The sequence below is a fragment of the Hyla sarda genome, unplaced genomic scaffold (genome assembly GCF_029499605.1).
Source record: "Hyla sarda isolate aHylSar1 unplaced genomic scaffold, aHylSar1.hap1 scaffold_1515, whole genome shotgun sequence".
Classification (NCBI taxonomy): domain Eukaryota; kingdom Metazoa; phylum Chordata; class Amphibia; order Anura; family Hylidae; genus Hyla; species Hyla sarda.
This window is the reverse complement of record NW_026608149.1, coordinates 34,441-56,671: the sequence shown is the minus strand read 5'-3', so window position 1 is coordinate 56,671 and position 22,231 is coordinate 34,441. Positions and strand designations below refer to the sequence as shown.

At 46.3% G+C, this 22,231-nt stretch overlaps 1 protein-coding gene across 1 annotated transcript in view; it reads left to right on the top strand.

Moving 5' to 3' along the window:
- The window catches only part of LOC130309182 (centrosomal protein of 112 kDa-like), a gene marked incomplete at its 5' end in the record, with an annotated part of 68,873 nt that overhangs the window by 12,574 nt on the left and 34,068 nt on the right, over nucleotides 1-22,231 (top strand). Inside the window, 2 exons of the mRNA XM_056552296.1 lie at nucleotides 7,938-8,120; nucleotides 19,105-19,335. Of these exons, the coding sequence (XP_056408271.1) occupies nucleotides 7,938-8,120; nucleotides 19,105-19,335 (414 nt within the window). The remainder of the gene's footprint in view (nucleotides 1-7,937; nucleotides 8,121-19,104; nucleotides 19,336-22,231) is intronic.

Sequence of the window (22,231 nt, the reverse complement as noted above, 5' to 3'; positions counted from 1 at the left end):
TTATTTTTATATCCAGTCCGTTTTCCTGCCGGTTTTTACTAATTAGCTCCTGAGTGTCCAGAGGAGGGCGCCATTGACTCCACCACTTTCAGGAGATCGCTCTCCACTAGAGATGAGCGAAATTCCAGTAATTCGATTCATCACGAACTTCTCGGCTCGGCGGTTGATGACTTTTCCTGCATAAATGAGTTCAGCTTTTAGGTGCTCCAGTGGCTGGAAAAGGTGGATAGAGTCCTAGGAGTCACCAGCCACCGGAGCACCGGAAAGCTGAACTAATTTATGCAGAATAAAGTCATCCACCGCCGAGCCGCCAGCTCTTTGGTCTTGGCCATAGTGGAGTGTGACTGTTGTGGACAGGGGTCTTTTATACAGGAGCCATTAATACAGGTAACGAGTGGAGGACAGAGGAGACTCTTATAGAAGAAGTTACAGGTCTGTGAGACAGAAATCTTACTTGTCTGTAGGTGACAAATACTTATTTTCCACTATAATTTGCTAATAAATTCTTTAACCTCTTAAGGGCCCAGGGCGTACCTGTACGCCTGGAGTGTGCTCCCTTTCTATAACGCGGGGCCACGGCTTCTCATAGCGGGTCGGGCCCAGCCTCTAACAATGTCTGGGACCTGTGGCTAATAGCACGCAGCACTGATCGCTGTGCCGCTCGCTGTTAACCCTTTATACGCGGGTTCAAAGTTGATCACCGAATCTAAAGCGAAAGTGAACTACTTCCGGCTAACTCAGTGGGCTGTTCGGGACCATCGAAGCGTCCTGAAGAGCTGCAGGACACAAGGAGGGTCCCTACCTTACTCTTAGTGTCCAATCGCCGAATGACTGCTCAGTGCCTAAGATCCAGACATGAGCAGTCAAGTGGCAGAATCATTGATTGATGTAAAAGATCAGTGTGTGCAGTGTTATAGTCTCCTATGGGATAACAATGATCAGTGTGTGCAGTGTTATTTTCTCCTATGGGATAACAATGATCAGTGTGTGCAGTGTTATAGTCTCCTATGAGATAACAATGATCAGTGTGCGCAGTGTTATAGTCTCCTATGGGATAACAATGATCAGTGTGTGCAGTGTTATATTCTCCTATGGGATAACAATGATCAGTGTGTGCAGTGTTATAGTCTCCTTTGAGATAACAATGATCAGTGTGTGCAGTGTTATAGTCTTCTATGGGATAACAATGATCAGTGTGTGCAGTTTTATAGTCCCCTATGGGATAACAATGATCAGTGTGTGTAGTTTTATAGCCTCCTATGGGATAACAATGATCGGTGTGTGCAGTGTTATACTGACCATTATTATCCCATAGGAGACTATAACACTGCACACACTGATCTCTTATACTGATCATTATTATCCCATAGGAGACTATAACACTGCACACACTGATCTCTTATACTAATCATTATTATCCCATAGGGACCTATAACACTGCACACACTGATCTCTTATACTGATCGTTATTATCCCATAGGAGACTATAACACTGCACACACTGATCTCTTAAACTGATCATTATTATCCTATAGGAGACTATAAGAGATCAGTGTGTGCAGTGTTATAGTCTCCTATGGGATAATAATGATCAGTATAAGAGATCAGTGTGTGCAGTGTTATAATCTCCTATGGGATAATAATGATCAGTATAAGAGATAAGTGTGTGCAGTGTTATAGTCTCCTATGGGATAACAATGATCAGTGTGTGCAGTTCTATTTTCTCCTATAACATTGCAAAAAAACGTGAAAAAAATAAAATAATAAAAGTTTGTAAATAAACATATATGGTATCGCCGCGTGTGGAAATGTCCAAATTATAAAAATATATAATTAATGAAACCCCACAATCAATGGCGTATGCGCAAAAAAATTCCAAAGTCCAAAATAGTGTATTTTTGGTCACTTTTCATATTATGAAAAAATGTATAAAAAGTGATCACAAAGTCTGATCAATGCAAAAATGGTACCGCTAAAAAGTTCAGATCACGGCGCAAAAAAGTGAGCCTCATACCGCCCTGTACGCGGAAAAATAAAGTTACCGGGGTCAGAAGATGACAATTTTAAACGTATACATTTTCCTGCATGTAGTTATGACTTTTTTCAGAAGTGCGGCAAAATCCAACCTATATAAGTGGGGGATGATTTTAATCGTATGGACCTACAGAATAATACAGCAAAAAGTCTGGAGAGACAGCACTGGACCACTTGGCTGTGCCCGTACCTATCCGGAGGGCCAATCCAGAGTCACAACAACACAAGCCGGAGACTCCAATAGCAAAGGAAAGTGACTTTTATTGGTTGTTACCCCGATGCAACGTTTCGGCAAACAAAACTGCCTTTTTCAAGCATATTTATAGGAGAGCAAGAAGCTTACAGATTGGTTAACACACAAGTGTAACATATCATACATTAATTAGTGATACAGCAGCCATTGGTCAAATCATGTTGTCATGGTAACTGTTATATATACAAAGCTATTACATAGTGCAATCATATTTCCAATGTGTTATATACCAAACCATACAGAAGATGGGCCTCCTTATACTTCACTTACATGTCTCCATGCTTCCCATCCAGGCCATCCCGTACCGATTCTTCAGAATTCTAATACTTACTTGTGCCGTCCGGTTTGTAAACAAACCTACTGCGCATGTCTCAATCACCACGTCACTTCCGCTGGGTATAGCCAATCAGTGGTAAGCCCATAGCCAGTATAGCTGTGATGGTGTGCGCACGAATTGGCGCACGCGCACCGAATTGGCGCACGCGCACTGACACCTCAGAGCGCCCGAAGCCGGCGCACTTACATCAATAATACCATTCAGCGCTCCCGCGGTCCGGCACATGGGCAAATACATGCCCGGTGTCAGGACAGCGCATGCGCACATGTATAATCTCACAAGTCTATATTAGACTTCTGTATGAAATGCAAAAACTACGGTAACTGGTATGGACTTTTATGCAAACAAAGGGGGAATTTTATTATGTAATAATGACAATCAAAGAAAAAACTTTTTAGGAATGAAACGGAGGCCTAGATACATAGATGGACACATGTATTACAATACTCCATAATACAAGTACATATTTCTTTGTGTGAAGTTCGGCCCATCTTCTGATCCAACCCAGGATAATTCATAGAAAGTGATTAGTGCCATTTAATATAAAGTGCCTAAAAAGATACAAACAATATTTAAAATCACATATAAAATATCATGTATCCAATTTTGCCTACTATTGCAAACCTACACTAAGCGTGTATCATAACATTGACCAAGAAAGATGAAAAAAAGGAGAATAAAAAGATTAGACATAATAGTAATTAGAGAAAAAAATGAAGAAAAATAGATGATGAAAATAAAAAATAATAAATAATGAGTAAATGATTAAAAAATAACTGAAAAAATGAAAAATAATAAATAAAAAATAGAAAATAAAGAATAAAGAATGTAAAGTAAACTAAAATGTGAAAAAAGGGGGAAATAAAAAAAGAAAAAGAATTTTTTTTCCACATTTTAGTTTACTTTACATTCTTTATACTTTATTTTTTATTTTATTATGTATTTTTCCAGTAATTTTTTAATCATTTACTCATTATTTGTTTATTTTTTTATTATTTATTTTTTTTAAAAATTCACTTATTATTTTTTTTATCATTTACTCATTATTTATTATTTTTTATTTTCATCATCTATTTTTCTTCATTTTTTTCTCTAATGACTATTATGTCTAATCTTTTTATTATTGATGTAAGTGCGTCAATTCTTTGGCGCGCGGGCACTGCGCAGGCACCGGTTGCTGGCGCTTGCGCACACCATCATAGCTATACTGGCTGATTGGCTATACCCAGCGGAAGTGACGTGGTGATTGAGACATGCGCAGTAGGTTTGTTTACAAACCGGACGGCACAAGTGAGTATTAGAATTCTGAAGAATCGGTACGGGATGGCCTGGATGGGAAGCATGGAGACATGTAAGTGAAGTATAAGGAGGCCCATCTTCTGTATGGTTTGGTATATAACACATTGGAAATATGATTGCACTATGTAATAGCTTTGTATATATAACAGTTACCATGACAACATGATTTGACCAATGGCTGCTGTATCACTAATCTATATACTTCTTGCTCTCCTATAAATATGCTTGAAAAAGGCAGTTTTGTTTGCCGAAACGTTGCATCGGGGTAACAACCAATAAAAGTCACTTTCCTTTGCTATTGGAGTCTCCGGCTTGTGCTCTTATTGGATTGACCTACAGAATAAAGATCAGGTGTCATTTTTACCGAAAAATTTTATGTGTAGAAGTGGAAGCCCTCAAAAATTACTAAATGGCGTTTTATATTCAATTTTGCCGCACTAATTATTTTTTTTTTTTTTCCGTTTTTCCGTAGATTTTTGGGTAAAATGACTGATGTCATTACAAAGTAAAATTGGTGGCGCAAAAAATAAGCCAATTAAAAAATCTTAATTCTTTCAATTTTGCACCGAAAAATCCATATGATGGCTTATTTTTTGCGCCACCAATTCTACTTTGTAATGACATCAGTCATTTTACCCAAAAATCTACGGCAAAACGGAAAAAAAAATAATTGTGCGACAAAATTGAAGAAAATTTATTATTTTTGTAGTTTCTACACAGTAATTTTTTCGGTAAAAATGACCCCTTCTCTTCTGTAGGTCCATACGATTAAAATGATCCCCGACTTATATAGATTGGATTTTGTCGCACTTCTGAAAAAAATCATAACTACATGCAGGAAAATTTATATACGTTTAAAATTCTCATCTTCTGACCCCTATAACTTTTATTTTTCCGCGTACGTGCCGGTATGAGGACTCATTTTTTGCGCCGTGGTCTGAAGTTTTTAGCGGTACCATTTTTGTATTGATCAGACTTGATGATCGCTTTTTATAAATTTTTTTATGATATAAAAAGTGACCAAAAATACGCTATTTTGGACTTTGGAATTTTTTGGCACATACGCCATTTACCAAGCGGTTTAATTAATGATATAGTTTTATAATTCAGACATTTCCGCATGCAGCGATACCACATATTTTTATTTTTAATTGCACAGTTTTCTTTTTATGGGAAAAGGGGATGATTCTAACTTTTATTAGGGAAGGGGTTAAATTACCTTTTATTAACTTTTTTTTAACTTTTTTTTGCAGTGTTATAGCTCCTATAGGGGACTATAACACTGCACACACTGATCATTGTTATCCCATAGGGGGCTATAACACTGCACACACTGATCATTGTTATCCCATAGGGAGCTATAACACTGCACACACTGATCATTGTTATCCCATAGGAGACCATAACACTGCACACACTGATCATTGTGATCCCATAGGGGGCCATAACACTGCACACACTGATCATTGTTATCCCATAGGGGGCTATAACACTGCACACACTGATCGTTGTTATCCCATAGGGGGCTATAACACTGCACACACTGATCGTTGTTATCCCATAGGGGGCTATAACACTGCACACACTGATCATTGTTATCCCATAGGGGGCTATAACACTGCACACACTGATCGTTGTTATCCCATAGGGGGCTATAACACTGCACATACTGATCATTGTTATCCCATAGGGGGCTATAACATTGCACACACTGATCATTGTTATCCCATAGAGGCTATAACACTGCACACACTGATCATTTAGGCTGGGTTCTCACTACGATTTTCAAATACGGTAACTGTATACGGTTTTCCGCTTAAAAACGTGTGGCAAAAACCGCATGCAACCGTCTCCGTCTACAACCGTATGACTTCAAATACGTTTTTTCCCCGTATACGGTTCAAAAACTTATGTACGGTTCTCTCTGTTTGCATCCGTTTTTGCCAACGGTTTTGCTATTTTGTTGGAATTAGTTTTCAAGCAATTTAATAAAGTTACTATTGTTCTATTGAAATTCCTTTTGCGCATGTGTCAACTCCAAAAATGGATTAGAAAAACCGTGTGCAACCGTATTCTGAAATTCTGTGTACGGTTCTCATAGACAACAATGTTAAGAGAACCGCATACGGTTCGCATACGGTTTTCCAACATGGACGACAGCGTTTTTGCCTACGATTGAAAAATCGGCAAAACCGTATCCGAGGCAAAACGGATGCAACCGTACACAACATTTGGAATACGGTTTACAATGCATTCTCTATGCATACGGTTGTGGATACGGTCGTATACGGTTACCGTATTTGAAAATCGTAGTGTGAACCCAGCCTTAAGCCATAGCTTTGCAAGGATCATCGTTCTTGGGGCTCGATTGCTCGAGCCTGTAGCTCAGGCTTGGAGCAATCAAACGCCGATCGGACGCGACGGAGACAGGTGAGGGGACCTCCGCTCGCGTCCTAGCTGATCGGGACATAGCGATTTTATCTTGATAGTCCCGATCAGCCCGACTGAGCTGCCGGGAAGCTTTTACTTTCGTTTTGGACGTGGCGATCATCTTTTATCGTCGCGTCCTAAGGGTTAATAGCACGCGGCACAATGATCTGTGCCGCACACTATTAGCCCAGGGTCCCGGCTATCATTAGGACCGACCCGATGTGATGCAGGGTCAAGGCATGACCCCGTTTTAAGGACCGGGCGCAGGGCGTACAGGTACGCCTTGCGTCCTTAAGAGGTTAAGGGGTTATCGGACAATGGGATTTATGGATTTGTCTCATAGTTGAGGTTATAACCTATAATGATAATTACAGCCTCATCTTTATAAGGGGGGAACTTGTACAATTGGGGGCTGACTACTTCTTTGCCCCACTGTGTGGTCTCCACCGTCCATTCCATTGTCCTATAACACAGACCCCGGAGCCCCTCTGATCTCGGGGTCAACACAATCCGGTAAGTTTGCAGTTGGTCCAGTTAATGTAGATCCCCTCCCCCCACCTTCATCAGCCCATGTGACATCTAAACAATCATATGTCTTTCTGGTCAGTCCCATGTAAATCCAGGCAGGACCTTCTATATCCATGCAGATCTTGGCCATCACATATCCCATTTATGCGCGTTCTCCTGATCATGGCGCCGGGGCAGCTGCGTCTCCAGGTTGGGGCTCTCTATTTGCTCCTCCTGCTATAAGGGATGATGCAGCGCTGACAATACTCTTCACCACCCCCGTTTTTTTTATTTTAGCTTTTTTATTTTTTTTATTTTTTCTATTTCCAAAATCCACCAAATCTGAAGAGAAGTGTAAGTGACCGGTGACGGCAGCTGCGGCCCGTAGATCGGCTTCCTGCCGACTCCCCACAGAGGCAGCATGGAGTCCTGCCGAGCGCTGGCCAGGTAGGGAGTCTTTATAGCCCGTCTGGGAGGATTAGTATCAAAGAGCGCAGCGTCCACCGCGCCATTCATCCCCCCAGACCATGGGATCCTGAGAGCAGAAATATACAGCAGCTGTCCCCCATCGTCTGGAGCGTCCCATTATAGGTCTGGGGGGGACAACTCCATTAAGGCCTTTTATATCAATTCACTATTATAAGCTTGTCCAGGCATGCTGGGAGTTGTAGTTTTGCTGCTCTTGTAGGCCCCGTGTTGGGAAACACTTCCTTATATCCTCACTGGTATCCAGCGCTTATCCTCCATTACTTTTATGCTTTGCATTAAACAAACAGTTGCAAAACTACAACTCCCAGCATGCCCTACCTCTTCTTCCCCTTCGTCTGTCTGGGCATGCTGGGAGTTGTAGTCTTGAAACAGTTGGAGGCCTCCTGGTTGGGAAACCCTGCCTTATATCCTCCTCCTCCTCCATTCCATTTTACCCTTGTCCTTATATAAAAATCGTAGGGTCCTGTGACACCACCTCGGCGCCCGCGTCACATGCGTGGAATTATTTTGGCGGGGTGGGGGCAGGGTGGCGTTGTCATGGTGATAAGGACATGCCAGTGATGATGTATACTTCTCTCGTCCAATCAGATGGTGGAACAGAAGCTGGAGCAGGAACAGGAGAAGAGCCGCCTCCAGCAACAGCATAGTTCCGAGAGGGACAGCCTCATCCGGGACCACGAGCGGGAGACGGAGCGGCTGGAGACGCAGCTGCAGAACGCCATGTCCGAGCACCAAAAGAAGACTCAAGCGTGGAGGGAGCGAGACGCACAGGTAATCCCCACACCATCATCCGCACTGCAGGGTGCGCCACCGCCACCATGTCTGGCCTCCCGTGGTGCTGCTTAAGGCTCCATTGTCTTGTTGACATGATGTATTCGCTACCCCCCCCCCCCCCAATCTGATGCCCGCTACTGGGGTTAATCTCTGCTCGCACCACAGGTATCTAGAGGAAGAGCCAGGCACTTGCCTTGATATGGGGCTTATAAAGCACAGCCTGCAGATCTAGGAGCGTGGCACGCTGTCCTCATGCCGACTCTTTGTCCCACCTGCCAGCCGCCAGTAGTGTAATTTTATTATATGGAGAATAGCAGCCAGAGGGCCACCCATCTGTGCCGGCCCTGTTGGAAGCACTCGGCTGGGCTCTTATTTGATGCTTTAAATGTGCAGGCAAAACGCTGAAGCCGGGATTCCAGGCCTCCGAGCTGTGTCAACCGGGCACGCCCCACCTCCGAGCTGTGTCAGCCGGGCACCCCCCACCTCTGGGCATTGTCAGCTGTGAACCCCCCACCTCTGGGCTGTGTCAGCCGGGCACGCCCCACCTCTGAGCTGTGTCAACCAGGGTCTGATACCTGTAGGATAGATAGTGAAGATGGGTCTGATACCTGGAGGATGGATAGTGAGGATGGGTCTGATACCTGGAGGATGGATAGTGAGGATGGGACTGATACCTGGAGGATGGATAGTGAGGATGGGTCTGATACCTAGAGGATAGATGGTGAGGAAGGGTCTGATACCTGGAGGATGGATAGTGAGGATGGGTCTGATACCTGGAGCATGGATAGTGAGGATGGGTCTGATACCTGGAGGATGGATAGTGAGGATGGGACTGATACCTGGAGGATGGATAGTGAGGATGGGTCTGATACCTCGAGGATGGATAGTGAGGATGGGTCTGATACCTGGAGAATAGTGAGGCTGGGTCTGATACCTGGAGTATAGTGAGGATGGGTCTGATACCTAGAGGATAGATGGTGAGGAAGGGTCTGATACCTGGAGCATGGATAGTGAGGATGGGTCTGATACCTGGAGCATGGATAGTGAGGATGGGACTGATACCTGGAGGATGGATAGTGAGGATGGGTCTGATACCTGGAGGATGGATAGTGAGGATGGGTCTGATACCTGGAGAATAGTGAGGCTGGGTCTGATACCTGGAGTATAGTGAGGATGGGTCTGATACCTGGAGTATAGTGAGGATGGGTCTGATACCTGAAGGATAGATAGTGAGGATGGGTCTGATACCTGGAGGATAGATAGTGAGGATGGGTCTGATACCTGGAGGATAGATAGTGAGGATGGGACTGATACCGGAAGGATGGATAGTGAGGATGGGTCTGATACCTGGAGGATGGATAGTGAGGATGGGTCTGATACCTAGAGGATAGATGGTGAGGAAGGGTCTGATACCTGGAGGATGGATAGTGAGGATGGGACTGATACCTGGAGGATGGATAGTGAGGATGGGTCTGATACCTAGAGGATAGATGGTGAGGAAGGGTCTGATACCTGGAGCATGGATAGTGAGGATGGGACTGATACCTGGAGGATGGATAGTGAGGATGGGTCTGATACCTGGAGGATGGATAGTGAGGATGGGTCTGATACCTGGAGAATAGTGAGGCTGGGTCTGATACCTGGAGTATAGTGAGGATGGGTCTGATACCTGGAGGATAGTGAGGATGGGTCTGATACCTGGAGGATAGATAGTGAGGATGGGTCTGATACCTGGAGGATAGATAGTGAGGATGGGTCTGATACCTGGAGGATAGATAGTGAGGATGGGACTGATACCTGGAGGATGGATAGTGAGGATGGGTCTGATACCTGGAGGATGGATAGTGAGGATGGGTCTGATACCTGTAGGATGGATAGTGAGGATGGGACTGATACCTGGAGGATAGATCGTGAGGATGGGTCTGATACCGGGAGGATGGATAGTGAGGATGGGTCTAATACCTGGAGGATGAATAGTGAGGAAGGGTCTGATACCTGGAGGATGGATAGTGAGGATGGGACTGATACCTGGAGGATAGTGAGGATGGGTCTGATACCTAGAGGATGGATAGTGAGGATGGGTCTGATACCTGGAGGATAAATCGTGAGGATGGGTCTGATACCGGGAGGATGGATAGTGAGGATGAGTCTGATACCGGGAGGATGGATAGTGAGGATGGGTCTGATACCTGGAGGATGGATAGTGAGGATGGGTCTGATACCGGGAGGATGGATAGTGAGGATGGGTCTGATACCTGGAGGATGGATAGTGAGGATGGGTCGGATACCTGGAGGATGGATAGTGAGGATGTGTCTGATACCTGGAAGATGGATAGTGAGGATGGGTCTGATACCTGGAGGATGGATAGTGAGGATGGGTCTGATACCTGTAGGATGGATAGTGAGGATGGGTCTGATACCTGTAGGATGGATAGTGAGAATGGGTCTGATACCTGGAGGATGGATAGTGAGGATGGGTCTGATACCTGGAGGATGGATAGTGAGGAAGGGACTGATACCTGTAGGATGGATAGTGAGGATGGGTCTGATACCTGTAGGATGGATAGTGAGGATGGGTCTGATACCTGTAGGATGGATAGTGAGAATGGGTCTGATACCTGGAGGATGGATAGTGAGGATGGGTCTGATACCTGGAGGATGGATAGTGAGGATGGGTCTGATACCTGGAGGATGGATAGTGAGGAAGGGTCTGATACCTGTAGGATGGGTAGTGAGGATGGGTCTGATACCTGGAGGATGGATAGTGAGGATGGGTCTGATACCTGGAGGATGGATAGTGAGGATGGGTCTGATACCTGGAGGATGGATAGTGAGGATGGGTCTGATACCTGGAGGATGGATAGTGAGGAAGGGTCTGATACCTGGAGGATGGGTAGTGAGGATGGGTCTGATACCTGGAGGATGGATAGTGAGGAAGGGACTGATACCTGTAGGATGGATAGTGAGGATGGGTCTGATACCTGGAGGATGAATAGTGAGGATGGGACTGATATCTGTAGGATGGATAGTGAGGATGGGTCTGATACCTGGAGGATGGATAGTGAGGATGGGTCTGATACCTGTAGGATGGATAGTGAGGAAGGGTCTGATACCTGGAGGATGGATAGTGAGGATGGGTCTGATACCTGTAGGATGGATAGTGAGGATGGGTCTGATACCTGTAGGATGGATAGTGAGGAAGGGTCTGATACCTGGAGGATGGATAGTGAGGATGTGTCTGATACCTGGAGGATGGATAGTGAGGATGGGTGCAAAGTGAGTGATCTTCCATTACCGGATCAATTTTGTACACATGGGGTGCGGCTTGTGCTCTGGCCCCTCCTCTCAGGGACGCCCATTATCTTGTTTTGGTGTTTCGGAGCAGTTTTGGTGGCTGAGGCTGCACATTAACCCTCTGTGACACTATACGGCACCCCTTCCCCCTACACCGGCTATCTTGTTTTCCTCACCTCCCATCTCTAATGTGTAGGAGCCAGGACACAGTCACCGCGCCGCCTCAATCTGGGGTTACCATGGAAACTGCAACATCACAGCAACAGCCATAACTTTTAAGATCAAAACTTGTCTTTTTCGGAGAGTCTTTTTCCGGCTGCCTGTCATGTGACCCTCATGCGTCCCTTCTGGAACATTTTCAGGTTCCTTTTTAATGGGGAAATATTTTATTTTCCTTTTTTTTTTTTTTATTCTGACATGTTTTTTTTCACTGTTTGTGCATCTGGAGGAGCCATGAATGTGGTGTTGGGGTCCCCTTCATATTGTGGTGTGACGGCCATTTTCCCTGTATATATCTATGCTCCAGGTCTCAGTACAGTGACCTCCTCTTTTACTGACCGTCCTGTTATATTGTGGTATGACGGCCATTTTCCCTGTATATATCTATGCTCCAGGTCTCAGTACAGTGACCTCCTCCTCTATTACTGACCGTCCTGTTATATTGTGGTGTGACGGCCATTTTCCCTGTATATATCTATGCTCCAGGTCTCAGTACAGTGACCTCCTCTATTACTGACCGTCCTGTTATATTGTGGTGTGACGGCCATTTTCCCTGTATATATCTATGCTCCAGGTCTCAGTACAGTGACCTCCTCCTCTATTACTGACCGTCCTGTTATATTGTGGTATGACGGCCATTTTCCCTGTATATATCTATGCTCCAGGTCTCAGTACAGTGACCTCCTCTATTACTGACCGTCCTGTTATATTGTGATATGACGGCCATTTTCCCTGTATATATCTATGCTCCAGGTCTCAGTACAGTGACCTCCTCCTCTATTACTGACCGTCCTGTTATATTGTGGTGTGACGGCCATTTTCCCTGTATATATCTATGCTCCAGGTCTCAGTACAGTGACCTCCTCTATTACTGACCGTCCTGTTATATTGTGGTGTGACGGCCATTTTCCCTGTATATATCTATGCTCCAGGTCTCAGTACAGTGACCTCCTCCTCTATTACTGACCGTCCTGTTATATTGTGGTATGACGGCCATTTTCCCTGTATATATCTATGCTCCAGGTCTCAGTACAGTGACCTCCTCCTCTATTACTGACCGTCCTGTTATATTGTGGTGTGACGGCCATTTTCCCTGTATATATCTATGCTCCAGGTCTCAGTACAGTGACCTCCTCTATTACTGACCGTCCTGTTATATTGTGGTGTGACGGCCATTTTCCCTGTATATATCTATGCTCCAGGTCTCAGTACAGTGACCTCCTCTATTACTGACCGTCCTGTTATATTGTGGTGTGACGGCCATTTTCCCTGTATATATCTATGCTCCAGGTCTCAGTACAGTGACCTCCTCCTCTATTACTGACCGTCCTGTTATATTGTGGTATGACGGCCATTTTCCCTGTATATATCTATGCTCCAGGTCTCAGTACAGTGACCTCCTCCTCTATTACTGACCGTCCTGTTATATTGTGGTATGACGGCCATTTTCCCTGTATATATCTATGCTCCAGGTCTCAGTACAGTGACCTCCTCCTCTATTACTGACCGTCCTGTTATATTGTGGTATGACGGCCATTTTCCCTGTATATATCTATGCTCCAGGTCTCAGTACAGTGATCTCCTCCTCTATTACTGACCGTCCTGTTATATTGTGGTATGACGGCCATTTTCCCTGTATATATCTATGCTCCAGGTCTCAGTACAGTGACCTCCTCCTCTATTACTGACCGTCCTGTTATATTGTGGTGTGACGGCCATTTTCCCTGTATATATCTATGCCCCAGGTCTCAGTACAGTGACCTCCTCCTCTATTACTGACCGTCCTGTTATATTGTGGTATGACGGCCATTTTCCCTGTATATATCTATGCTCCAGGTCTCAGTACAGTGACCTCCTCCTCTATTACTGACCGTCCTGTTATATTGTGGTGTGACGGCCATTTTCCCTGTATAGATCTATGCTCCAGCTCTCAGTACAGTGACCTCCTCTATTACTGACCGTCCTGTTATATTGTGGTATGACGGCCATTTTCCCTGTATATATCTATGCTCCAGGTCTCAGTACAGTGACCTCCTCCTCTATTACTGACCGTCCTGTTATATTGTGGTATGACGGCCATTTTCCCTGTATATATCTATGCTCCAGGTCTCAGTACAGTGATCTCCTCCTCTATTACTGACCGTCCTGTTATATTGTGGTATGACGGCCATTTTCCCTGTATATATCTATGCTCCAGGTCTCAGTACAGTGACCTCCTCCTCTATTACTGACCGTCCTGTTATATTGTGGTATGACGGCCATTTTCCCTGTATATATCTATGCTCCAGGTCTCAGTACAGTGACCTCCTCTATTACTGACCGTCCTGTTATATTGTGGTATGACGGCCATTTTCCCTGTATATATCTATGCTCCAGGTCTCAGTACAGTGATCTCCTCCTCTATTACTGACCGTCCTGTTATATTGTGGTGTGACGGCCATTTTCCCTGTATATATCTATGCTCCAGGTCTCAGTACAGTGACCTCCTCCTCTATTACTGACCGTCCTGTTATATTGTGGTATGACGGCCATTTTCCCTGTATATATCTATGCTCCAGGTCTCAGTACAGTGACCTCCTCCTCTATTACTGACCGTCCTGTTATATTGTGGTGTGACGGCCATTTTCCCTGTATATATATCTATGCTCCAGGTCTCAGTACAGTGACCTCCTCCTCTATTACTGACCGTCCTGTTATATTGTGGTATGACGGCCATTTTCCCTGTATATATCTATGCTCCAGGTCTCAGTACAGTGACCTCCTCCTCTATTACTGACCGTCCTGTTATATTGTGGTGTGACGGCCATTTTCCCTGTATATATCTATGCTCCAGGTCTCAGTACAGTGACCTCCTCTATTACTGACCGTCCTGTTATATTGTGGTATGACGGCCATTTTCCCTGTATATATCTATGCTCCAGGTCTCAGTACAGTGACCTCCTCCTCTATTACTGACCGTCCTGTTATATTGTGGTATGACGGCCATTTTCCCTGTATATATCTATACTCCAGGTCTCAGTACAGTGACCTCCTCTATTACTGACCGTCCTGTTATATTGTGGTGTGACGGCCATTTTCCCTGTATATATCTATGCTCCAGGTCTCAGTACAGTGACCTCCTCCTCTATTACTGACCGTCCTGTTATATTGTGGTATGACGGCCATTTTCCCTGTATATATCTATGCTCCAGGTCTCAGTACAGTGATCTCCTCCTCTATTACTGACCGTCCTGTTATATTGTGGTGTGACGGCCATTTTCCCTGTATATATCTATGCTCCAGGTCTCAGTACAGTGACCTCCTCCTCTATTACTGACCGTCCTGTTATATTGTGGTATGACGGCCATTTTCCCTGTATATATCTATGCTCCAGGTCTCAGTACAGTGACCTCCTCCTCTATTACTGACCGTCCTGTTATATTGTGGTATGACGGCCATTTTCCCTGTATATATCTATGCTCCAGGTCTCAGTACAGTGACCTCCTCCTCTATTACTGACCGTCCTGTTATATTGTGGTATGACGGCCATTTTCCCTGTATATATCTATGCTCCAGGTCTCAGTACAGTGACCTCCTCTATTACTGACCGTCCTGTTATATTGTGGTATGACGGCCATTTTCCCTGTATATATCTATGCTCCAGGTCTCAGTACAGTGATCTCCTCTATTACTGACCGTCCTGTTATATTGTGGTATGACGGCCATTTTCCCTGTATATATCTATGCTCCAGGTCTCAGTACAGTGACCTCCTCCTCTATTACTGACCGTCCTGTTATATTGTGGTGTGACGGCCATTTTCCCTGTATATATCTATGCTCCAGGTCTCAGTACAGTGACCTCCTCCTCTATTACTGACCGTCCTGTTATATTGTGGTGTGACGGCCATTTTCCCTGTATATATCTATGCTCCAGGTCTCAGTACAGTGATCTCCTCCTCTATTACTGACCGTCCTGTTATATTGTGGTGTGACGGCCATTTTCCCTGTATATATCTATGCTCCAGGTCTCAGTACAGTGACCTCCTCCTCTATTACTGACCGTCCTGTTATATTGTGGTGTGACGGCCATTTTCCCTGTATATATATCTATGCTCCAGGTCTCAGTACAGTGACCTCCTCCTCTATTACTGACCGTCCTGTTATATTGTGGTGTGACGGCCATTTTCCCTGTATATATCTATGCTCCAGGTCTCAGTACAGTGACCTCCTCCTCTATTACTGACCGTCCTGTTATATTGTGGTGTGACGGCCATTTTCCCTGTATATATCTATACTCCAGGTCTCAGTACAGTGACCTCCTCTATTACTGACCGTCCTGTTATATTGTGGTGTGACGGCCATTTTCCCTGTATATATCTATGCTCCAGGTCTCAGTACAGTGACCTCCTCCTCTATTACTGACCGTCCTGTTATATTGTGGTATGACGGCCATTTTCCCTGTATATATCTATGCTCCAGGTCTCAGTACAGTGACCTCCTCTATTACTGACCGTCCTGTTATATTGTGGTGTGACGGCCATTTTCCCTGTATATATCTATACTCCAGGTCTCAGTACAGTGACCTCCTCTATTACTGACCGTCCTGTTATATTGTGGTGTGACGGCCATTTTCCCTGTATATATCTATGCTCCAGGTCTCAGTACAGTGACCTCCTCCTCTATTACTGACCGTCCTGTTATATTGTGGTATGACGGCCATTTTCCCTGTATATATCTATGCCCCAGGTCTCAGTACAGTGACCTCCTCCTCTATTACTGACCGTCCTGTTATATTGTGGTGTGACGGCCATTTTCCCTGTATATATCTATGCTCCAGGTCTCAGTACAGTGACCTCCTCCTCTATTACTGACCGTCCTGTTATATTGTGGTATGACGGCCATTTTCCCTGTATATATCTATGCTCCAGGTCTCAGTACAGTGACCTCCTCCTCTATTACTGACCGTCCTGTTATATTGTGGTATGACGGCCATTTTCCCTGTATATATCTATGCTCCAGGTCTCAGTACAGTGATCTCCTCCTCTATTACTGACCGTCCTGTTATATTGTGGTGTGACGGCCATTTTCCCTGTATATATCTATGCTCCAGGTCTCAGTACAGTGACCTCCTCCTCTATTACTGACCGTCCTGTTATATTGTGGTGTGACGGCCATTTTCCCTGTATATATCTATGCTCCAGGTCTCAGTACAGTGACCTCCTCCTCTATTACTGACCGTCCTGTTATATTGTGGTATGACGGCCATTTTCCCTGTATATATCTATGCTCCAGGTCTCAGTACAGTGACCTCCTCTATTACTGACCGTCCTGTTATATTGTGGTGTGACGGCCATTTTCCCTGTATAGATCTATGCTCCAGCTCTCAGTACAGTGACCTCCTCCTCTATTACTGACCGTCCTGTTATATTGTGGTGTGACGGCCATTTTCCCTGTATATATCTATGCTCCAGGTCTCAGTACAGTGACCTCCTCCTCTATTACTGACCGTCCTGTTATATTGTGGTGTGACGGCCATTTTCCCTGTATATATCTATGCTCCAGGTCTCAGTACAGTGACCTCCTCCTCTATTACTGACCGTCCTGTTATATTGTAGTATGACGGCCATTTTCCCTGTATATATCTATGCTCCAGCTCTCAGTACAGTGACCTCCTCTATTACTGACCGTCCTGTTATATTGTGGTATGACGGCCATTTTCCCTGTATATATCTATGCTCCAGGTCTCAGTACAGTGACCTCCTCTATTACTGACCGTCCTGTTATATTGTGGTATGACGGCCATTTTCCCTGTATATATCTATGCTCCAGCTCTCAGTACAGTGACCTCCTCCTCTATTACTGACCGTCCTGTTATATTGTGGTGTGACGGCCATTTTCCCTGTATATATCTATGCTCCAGGTCTCAGTACAGTGACCTCCTCCTCTATTACTGACCGTCCTGTTATATTGTGGTATGACGGCCATTTTCCCTGTATATATCTATGCTCCAGGTCTCAGTACAGTGACCTCCTCCTCTATTACTGACCGTCCTGTTATATTGTGGTGTGACGGCCATTTTCCCTGTATATATCTATGCTCCAGGTCTCAGTACAGTGATCTCCTCCTCTATTACTGACCGTCCTGTTATATTGTGGTGTGACGGCCATTTTCCCTGTATATATCTATGCTCCAGGTCTCAGTACAGTGACCTCCTCCTCTATTACTGACCGTCCTGTTATATTGTGGTGTGACGGCCATTTTCCCTGTATATATCTATACTCCAGGTCTCAGTACAGTGACCTCCTCCTCTATTACTGACCGTCCTGTTATATTGTGGTGTGACGGCCATTTTCCCTGTATATATCTATGCTCCAGGTCTCAGTACAGTGACCTCCTCTATTACTGACCGTCCTGTTATATTGTGGTATGACGGCCATTTTCCCTGTATATATATCTATGCTCCAGGTCTCAGTACAGTGACCTCCTCCTCTATTACTGACCGTCCTGTTATATTGTGGTGTGACGGCCATTTTCCCTGTATATATCTATGCTCCAGGTCTCAGTACAGTGACCTCCTCCTCTATTACTGACCGTCCTGTTATATTGTGGTATGACGGCCATTTTCCCTGTATATATCTATGCTCCAGGTCTCAGTACAGTGACCTCCTCCTCTTTTACTGACCGTCCTGTTATATTGTGGTGTGACGGCCATTTTCCCTGTATATATCTATGCTCCAGGTCTCAGTACAGTGACCTCCTCTATTACTGACCGTCCTGTTATATTGTGGTATGACGGCCATTTTCCCTGTATATATCTATGCTCCAGGTCTCAGTACAGTGACCTCCTCCTCTATTACTGACCGTCCTGTTATATTGTGATATGACGGCCATTTTCCCTGTATATATCTATGCTCCAGGTCTCAGTACAGTGACCTCCTCTATTACTGACCGTCCTGTTATATTGTGGTGTGACGGCCATTTTCCCTGTATATATCTATGCTCCAGGTCTCAGTACAGTGACCTCCTCCTCTATTACTGACCGTCCTGTTATATTGTGGTATGACGGCCATTTTCCCTGTATATATCTATACTCCAGGTCTCAGTACAGTGACCTCCTCCTCTATTACTGACCGTCCTGTTATATTGTGGTGTGACGGCCATTTTCCCTGTATATATCTATGCTCCAGGTCTCAGTACAGTGACCTCCTCCTCTATTACTGACCGTCCTGTTATATTGTGGTATGACGGCCATTTTCCCTGTATATATCTATGCTCCAGGTCTCAGTACAGTGACCTCCTCTATTACTGACCGTCCTGTTATATTGTGGTATGACGGCCATTTTCCCTGTATATATCTATGCTCCAGGTCTCAGTACAGTGACCTCCTCCTCTATTACTGACCGTCCTGTTATATTGTGGTATGACGGCCATTTTTCCCTGTATATATCTGTGCCATGTGATCATTACTGACCCGTCCTGTCCCCCTCAGACCATCACGGATCTGGAGAACCAGGTGTATAAGCTGAAGGAAGAGATCATCCAGGTCCAGGCTCAGCGGAAGCAGCAGCTCGTGGAGCTCGGACACCTGCGTGATGAGGAGAGGCACCACATGGCCCAGGAACACCAGAAAGCTATGAGCAACTTGCGGGCGGAGATGGAGGGCGCCAGGCTGGAGCTGCAGAGGGCACTTGCCACTCAGAACCAGGAGGCGCTGGAAAAGGTGAGCACAGCGCCTCCATGTGGAGAGTAATAGAACATCTGGGCATCTTACCTGTACATGGTGTGGAAGATGTAGTCGGGTGTATCACCTCCCGTCCTGTACATGGTGTGGAGGATGTAGTCGGGTGTATCACCTCCCGTCCTGTACATGGTGTGGAGGATGTAGTCGGGTGTATCACCTCCCGTCCTGTACATGGTGGGGAGGATGTAGTCGGGTGTATCACCTCCCGTCCTGTACATGGTGGGGAGGATGTAGTCGGGTGTATCACCTCCCGTCCTGTACATGGTGTGGAGGATGTTGTCGGGTGTATCACCTCCCGTCCTGTACATGGTGTGGAGGATGTAGTCGGGTGTATCACCTCCCGTCCTGTACATGGTGTGGAGGATGTAGTCGGGTGTATCACCTCCCGTCCTGTACATGGTGTGGAGGATGTAGTCGGGTGTATCACCTCCCGTCCTGTACATGGTGTGGAGGATGTTGTCGGGTGTATCACCTCCCGTCCTGTACATGGTGTGGAGGATGTTGTCGGGTGTATCACCTCCCGTCCTGTACATGGTGTGGAGGATGTAGTCGGGTGTATCACCTCCCGTCCTGTACATGGTGTGGAGGATGTTGTCGGGTGTATCACCTCCCGTCCTGTACATGGTGTGGAGGATGTTGTCGGGTGTATCACCTCCCGTCCTGTACATGGTGTGGAGGATGTAGTCGGGTGTATCACCCCCCGTCCTGTACATGGTGGGGAGGATGTAGTCGGGTGTATCACCTCCCGTCCTGTACATGGTGTGGAGGATGTAGTCGGGTGTATCACCTCCCGTCCTGTACATGGTGTGGAGGATGTAGTCGGGTGTATCACCTCCCGTCCTGTACATGGTGTGGAGGATGTTGTCGGGTGTATCACCTCCCGTCCTGTACATGGTGTGGTGGATGTAGTCGGGTGTATCACCTCCCGTCCTGTACATGGTGTGGAGGATGTAGTCGGGTGTATCACCTCCCGTCCTGTACATGGTGTGGAGGATGTAGTAGGGTGTATCAACTCCCGTCCTGTACATGGTGTGGAGGATGTTGTCGGGTGTATCACCTCCTGTCCTGTACATGGTGTGGAGGATGTAGTCGGGTGTATCACCTCCCGTCCTGTACATGGTGTGGAGGATGTAGTCGGGTGTATCACCTCCCGTCCTGTACATGGTGTGGAGGATGTAGTCGGGTGTATCACCTCCTGTCCTGTACATGGTGTGGAGAATGTAGTCGGGTGTATCACCTCCCGTCCTGTTCATGGTGTGGAGGATGTAGTCGGGTGTATCACCTCCCGTCCTGTACATGGTGTGGAGGATGTAGTCGGGTGTATCACCTCCCGTCCTGTACATGGTGTGGAGGATGTAGTCGGGTGTATCACCTCCCGTCCTGTACATGGTGTGGAGGATGTAGTCGGGTGTATTACCCCCCATCCTGTACATGGTGTGGAGGATGTAGTCGGGTGTATCACCTCCCGTCCTGTACATGGTGTGAAGGATGTAGTCGGGTGTATTACCTCCCGTCCTGTACATGGTGTGGAGGATGTAGTCGGGTGTATCACCTCCCGTCCTGTACATGGTGTGGAGGATGTAGTCGGGTGTATCACCTCCTGTCCTGTACATGGTGTGGAGGATGTAGTCGGGTGTATCACCTTCCTCCCTGTACATGGTGTGGAGGATGTAGTCGGGTGTATCACCTCCTGTCCTGTACATGGTGTGGAGGATGTAGTCGGGTGTATCACCTCCCGTCCTGTACATGGTGTGGAGGATGTAGTCGGGTGTATCACCTCCCGTCCTGTACATGGTGTGGAGGATGTAGTCGGGTGTATTACCCCCCGTCCTGTACATGGTGTGGAGGATGTAGTCGGGTGTATCACCTCCCGTCCTGTACATGGTGTGGAGGATGTAGTCGGGTGTATCACCTCCCGTCCTGTACATGGTGTATAGGAGGTAGTCGGGTGTATCACCTCCCGTCCTGTACATGGTTTGGAGGATGTAGTCAGGTGTATCACCTCCCGTCTGGTACATGGTGTGGAGGATGTAGTCGGGTGTATCACCTCCCGTCCTGTACATGGTGTGGAGGATGTAGTCGGGTGTATCACCTCCTGTCCTGTACATGGTGTGGAGGATGTAGTCGGGTGTATTACCCCCCGTCCTGTACATGGTGTATAGGAGGTAGTCGGGTGTATCACCTCCCGTCCTGTACATGGTTTGGAGGATGTAGTCAGGTGTATCACCTCCCGTCTGGTACATGGTGTGGAGGATGTAGTCGGGTGTATCACCTCCCGTCCTGTACATGGTGTGGAGGATGTAGTCGGGTGTATCACCTCCTGTCCTGTACATGGTGTGGAGGATGTAGTCGGGTGTATTACCCCCCGTCCTGTACATGGTGTGGAGGATGTAGTCGGGTGTATCACCTCCCGTCCTGTACATGGTGTGGAGGATGTAGTCGGGTGTATCACCTCCCGTCCTGTACATGGTGTGGAGGATGTAGTCGGGTGTATTACCCCCCGTCCTGTACATGGTGTGGAGGATGTAGTCGGGAGTATCACCTCCCGTCCTGTACATGGTGTGGAGGATGTAGTCGGGAGTATCACCTCCCGTCTTGTACATGTTGGGGAGGATGTAGTCGGGTGTATCACCTCCCGTCCTGTACATGGTGTGGAGGATGTAGTCGGGTGTATCACCTCCCGTCCTGTACATGGTGTGGAGGATGTAGTCGGGTGTATCACCTCCCGTCCTGTACATGGTTTGGAGGATGTAGTCGGGTGTATCACCTCCCGTCCTGTACATGGTGTGGAGGATGTTGTCGGGTGTATCACCTCCCGTCCTGTACATGGTGTGGAGGATGTAGTCGGGTGTATCACCTCCCGTCCTGTACATGG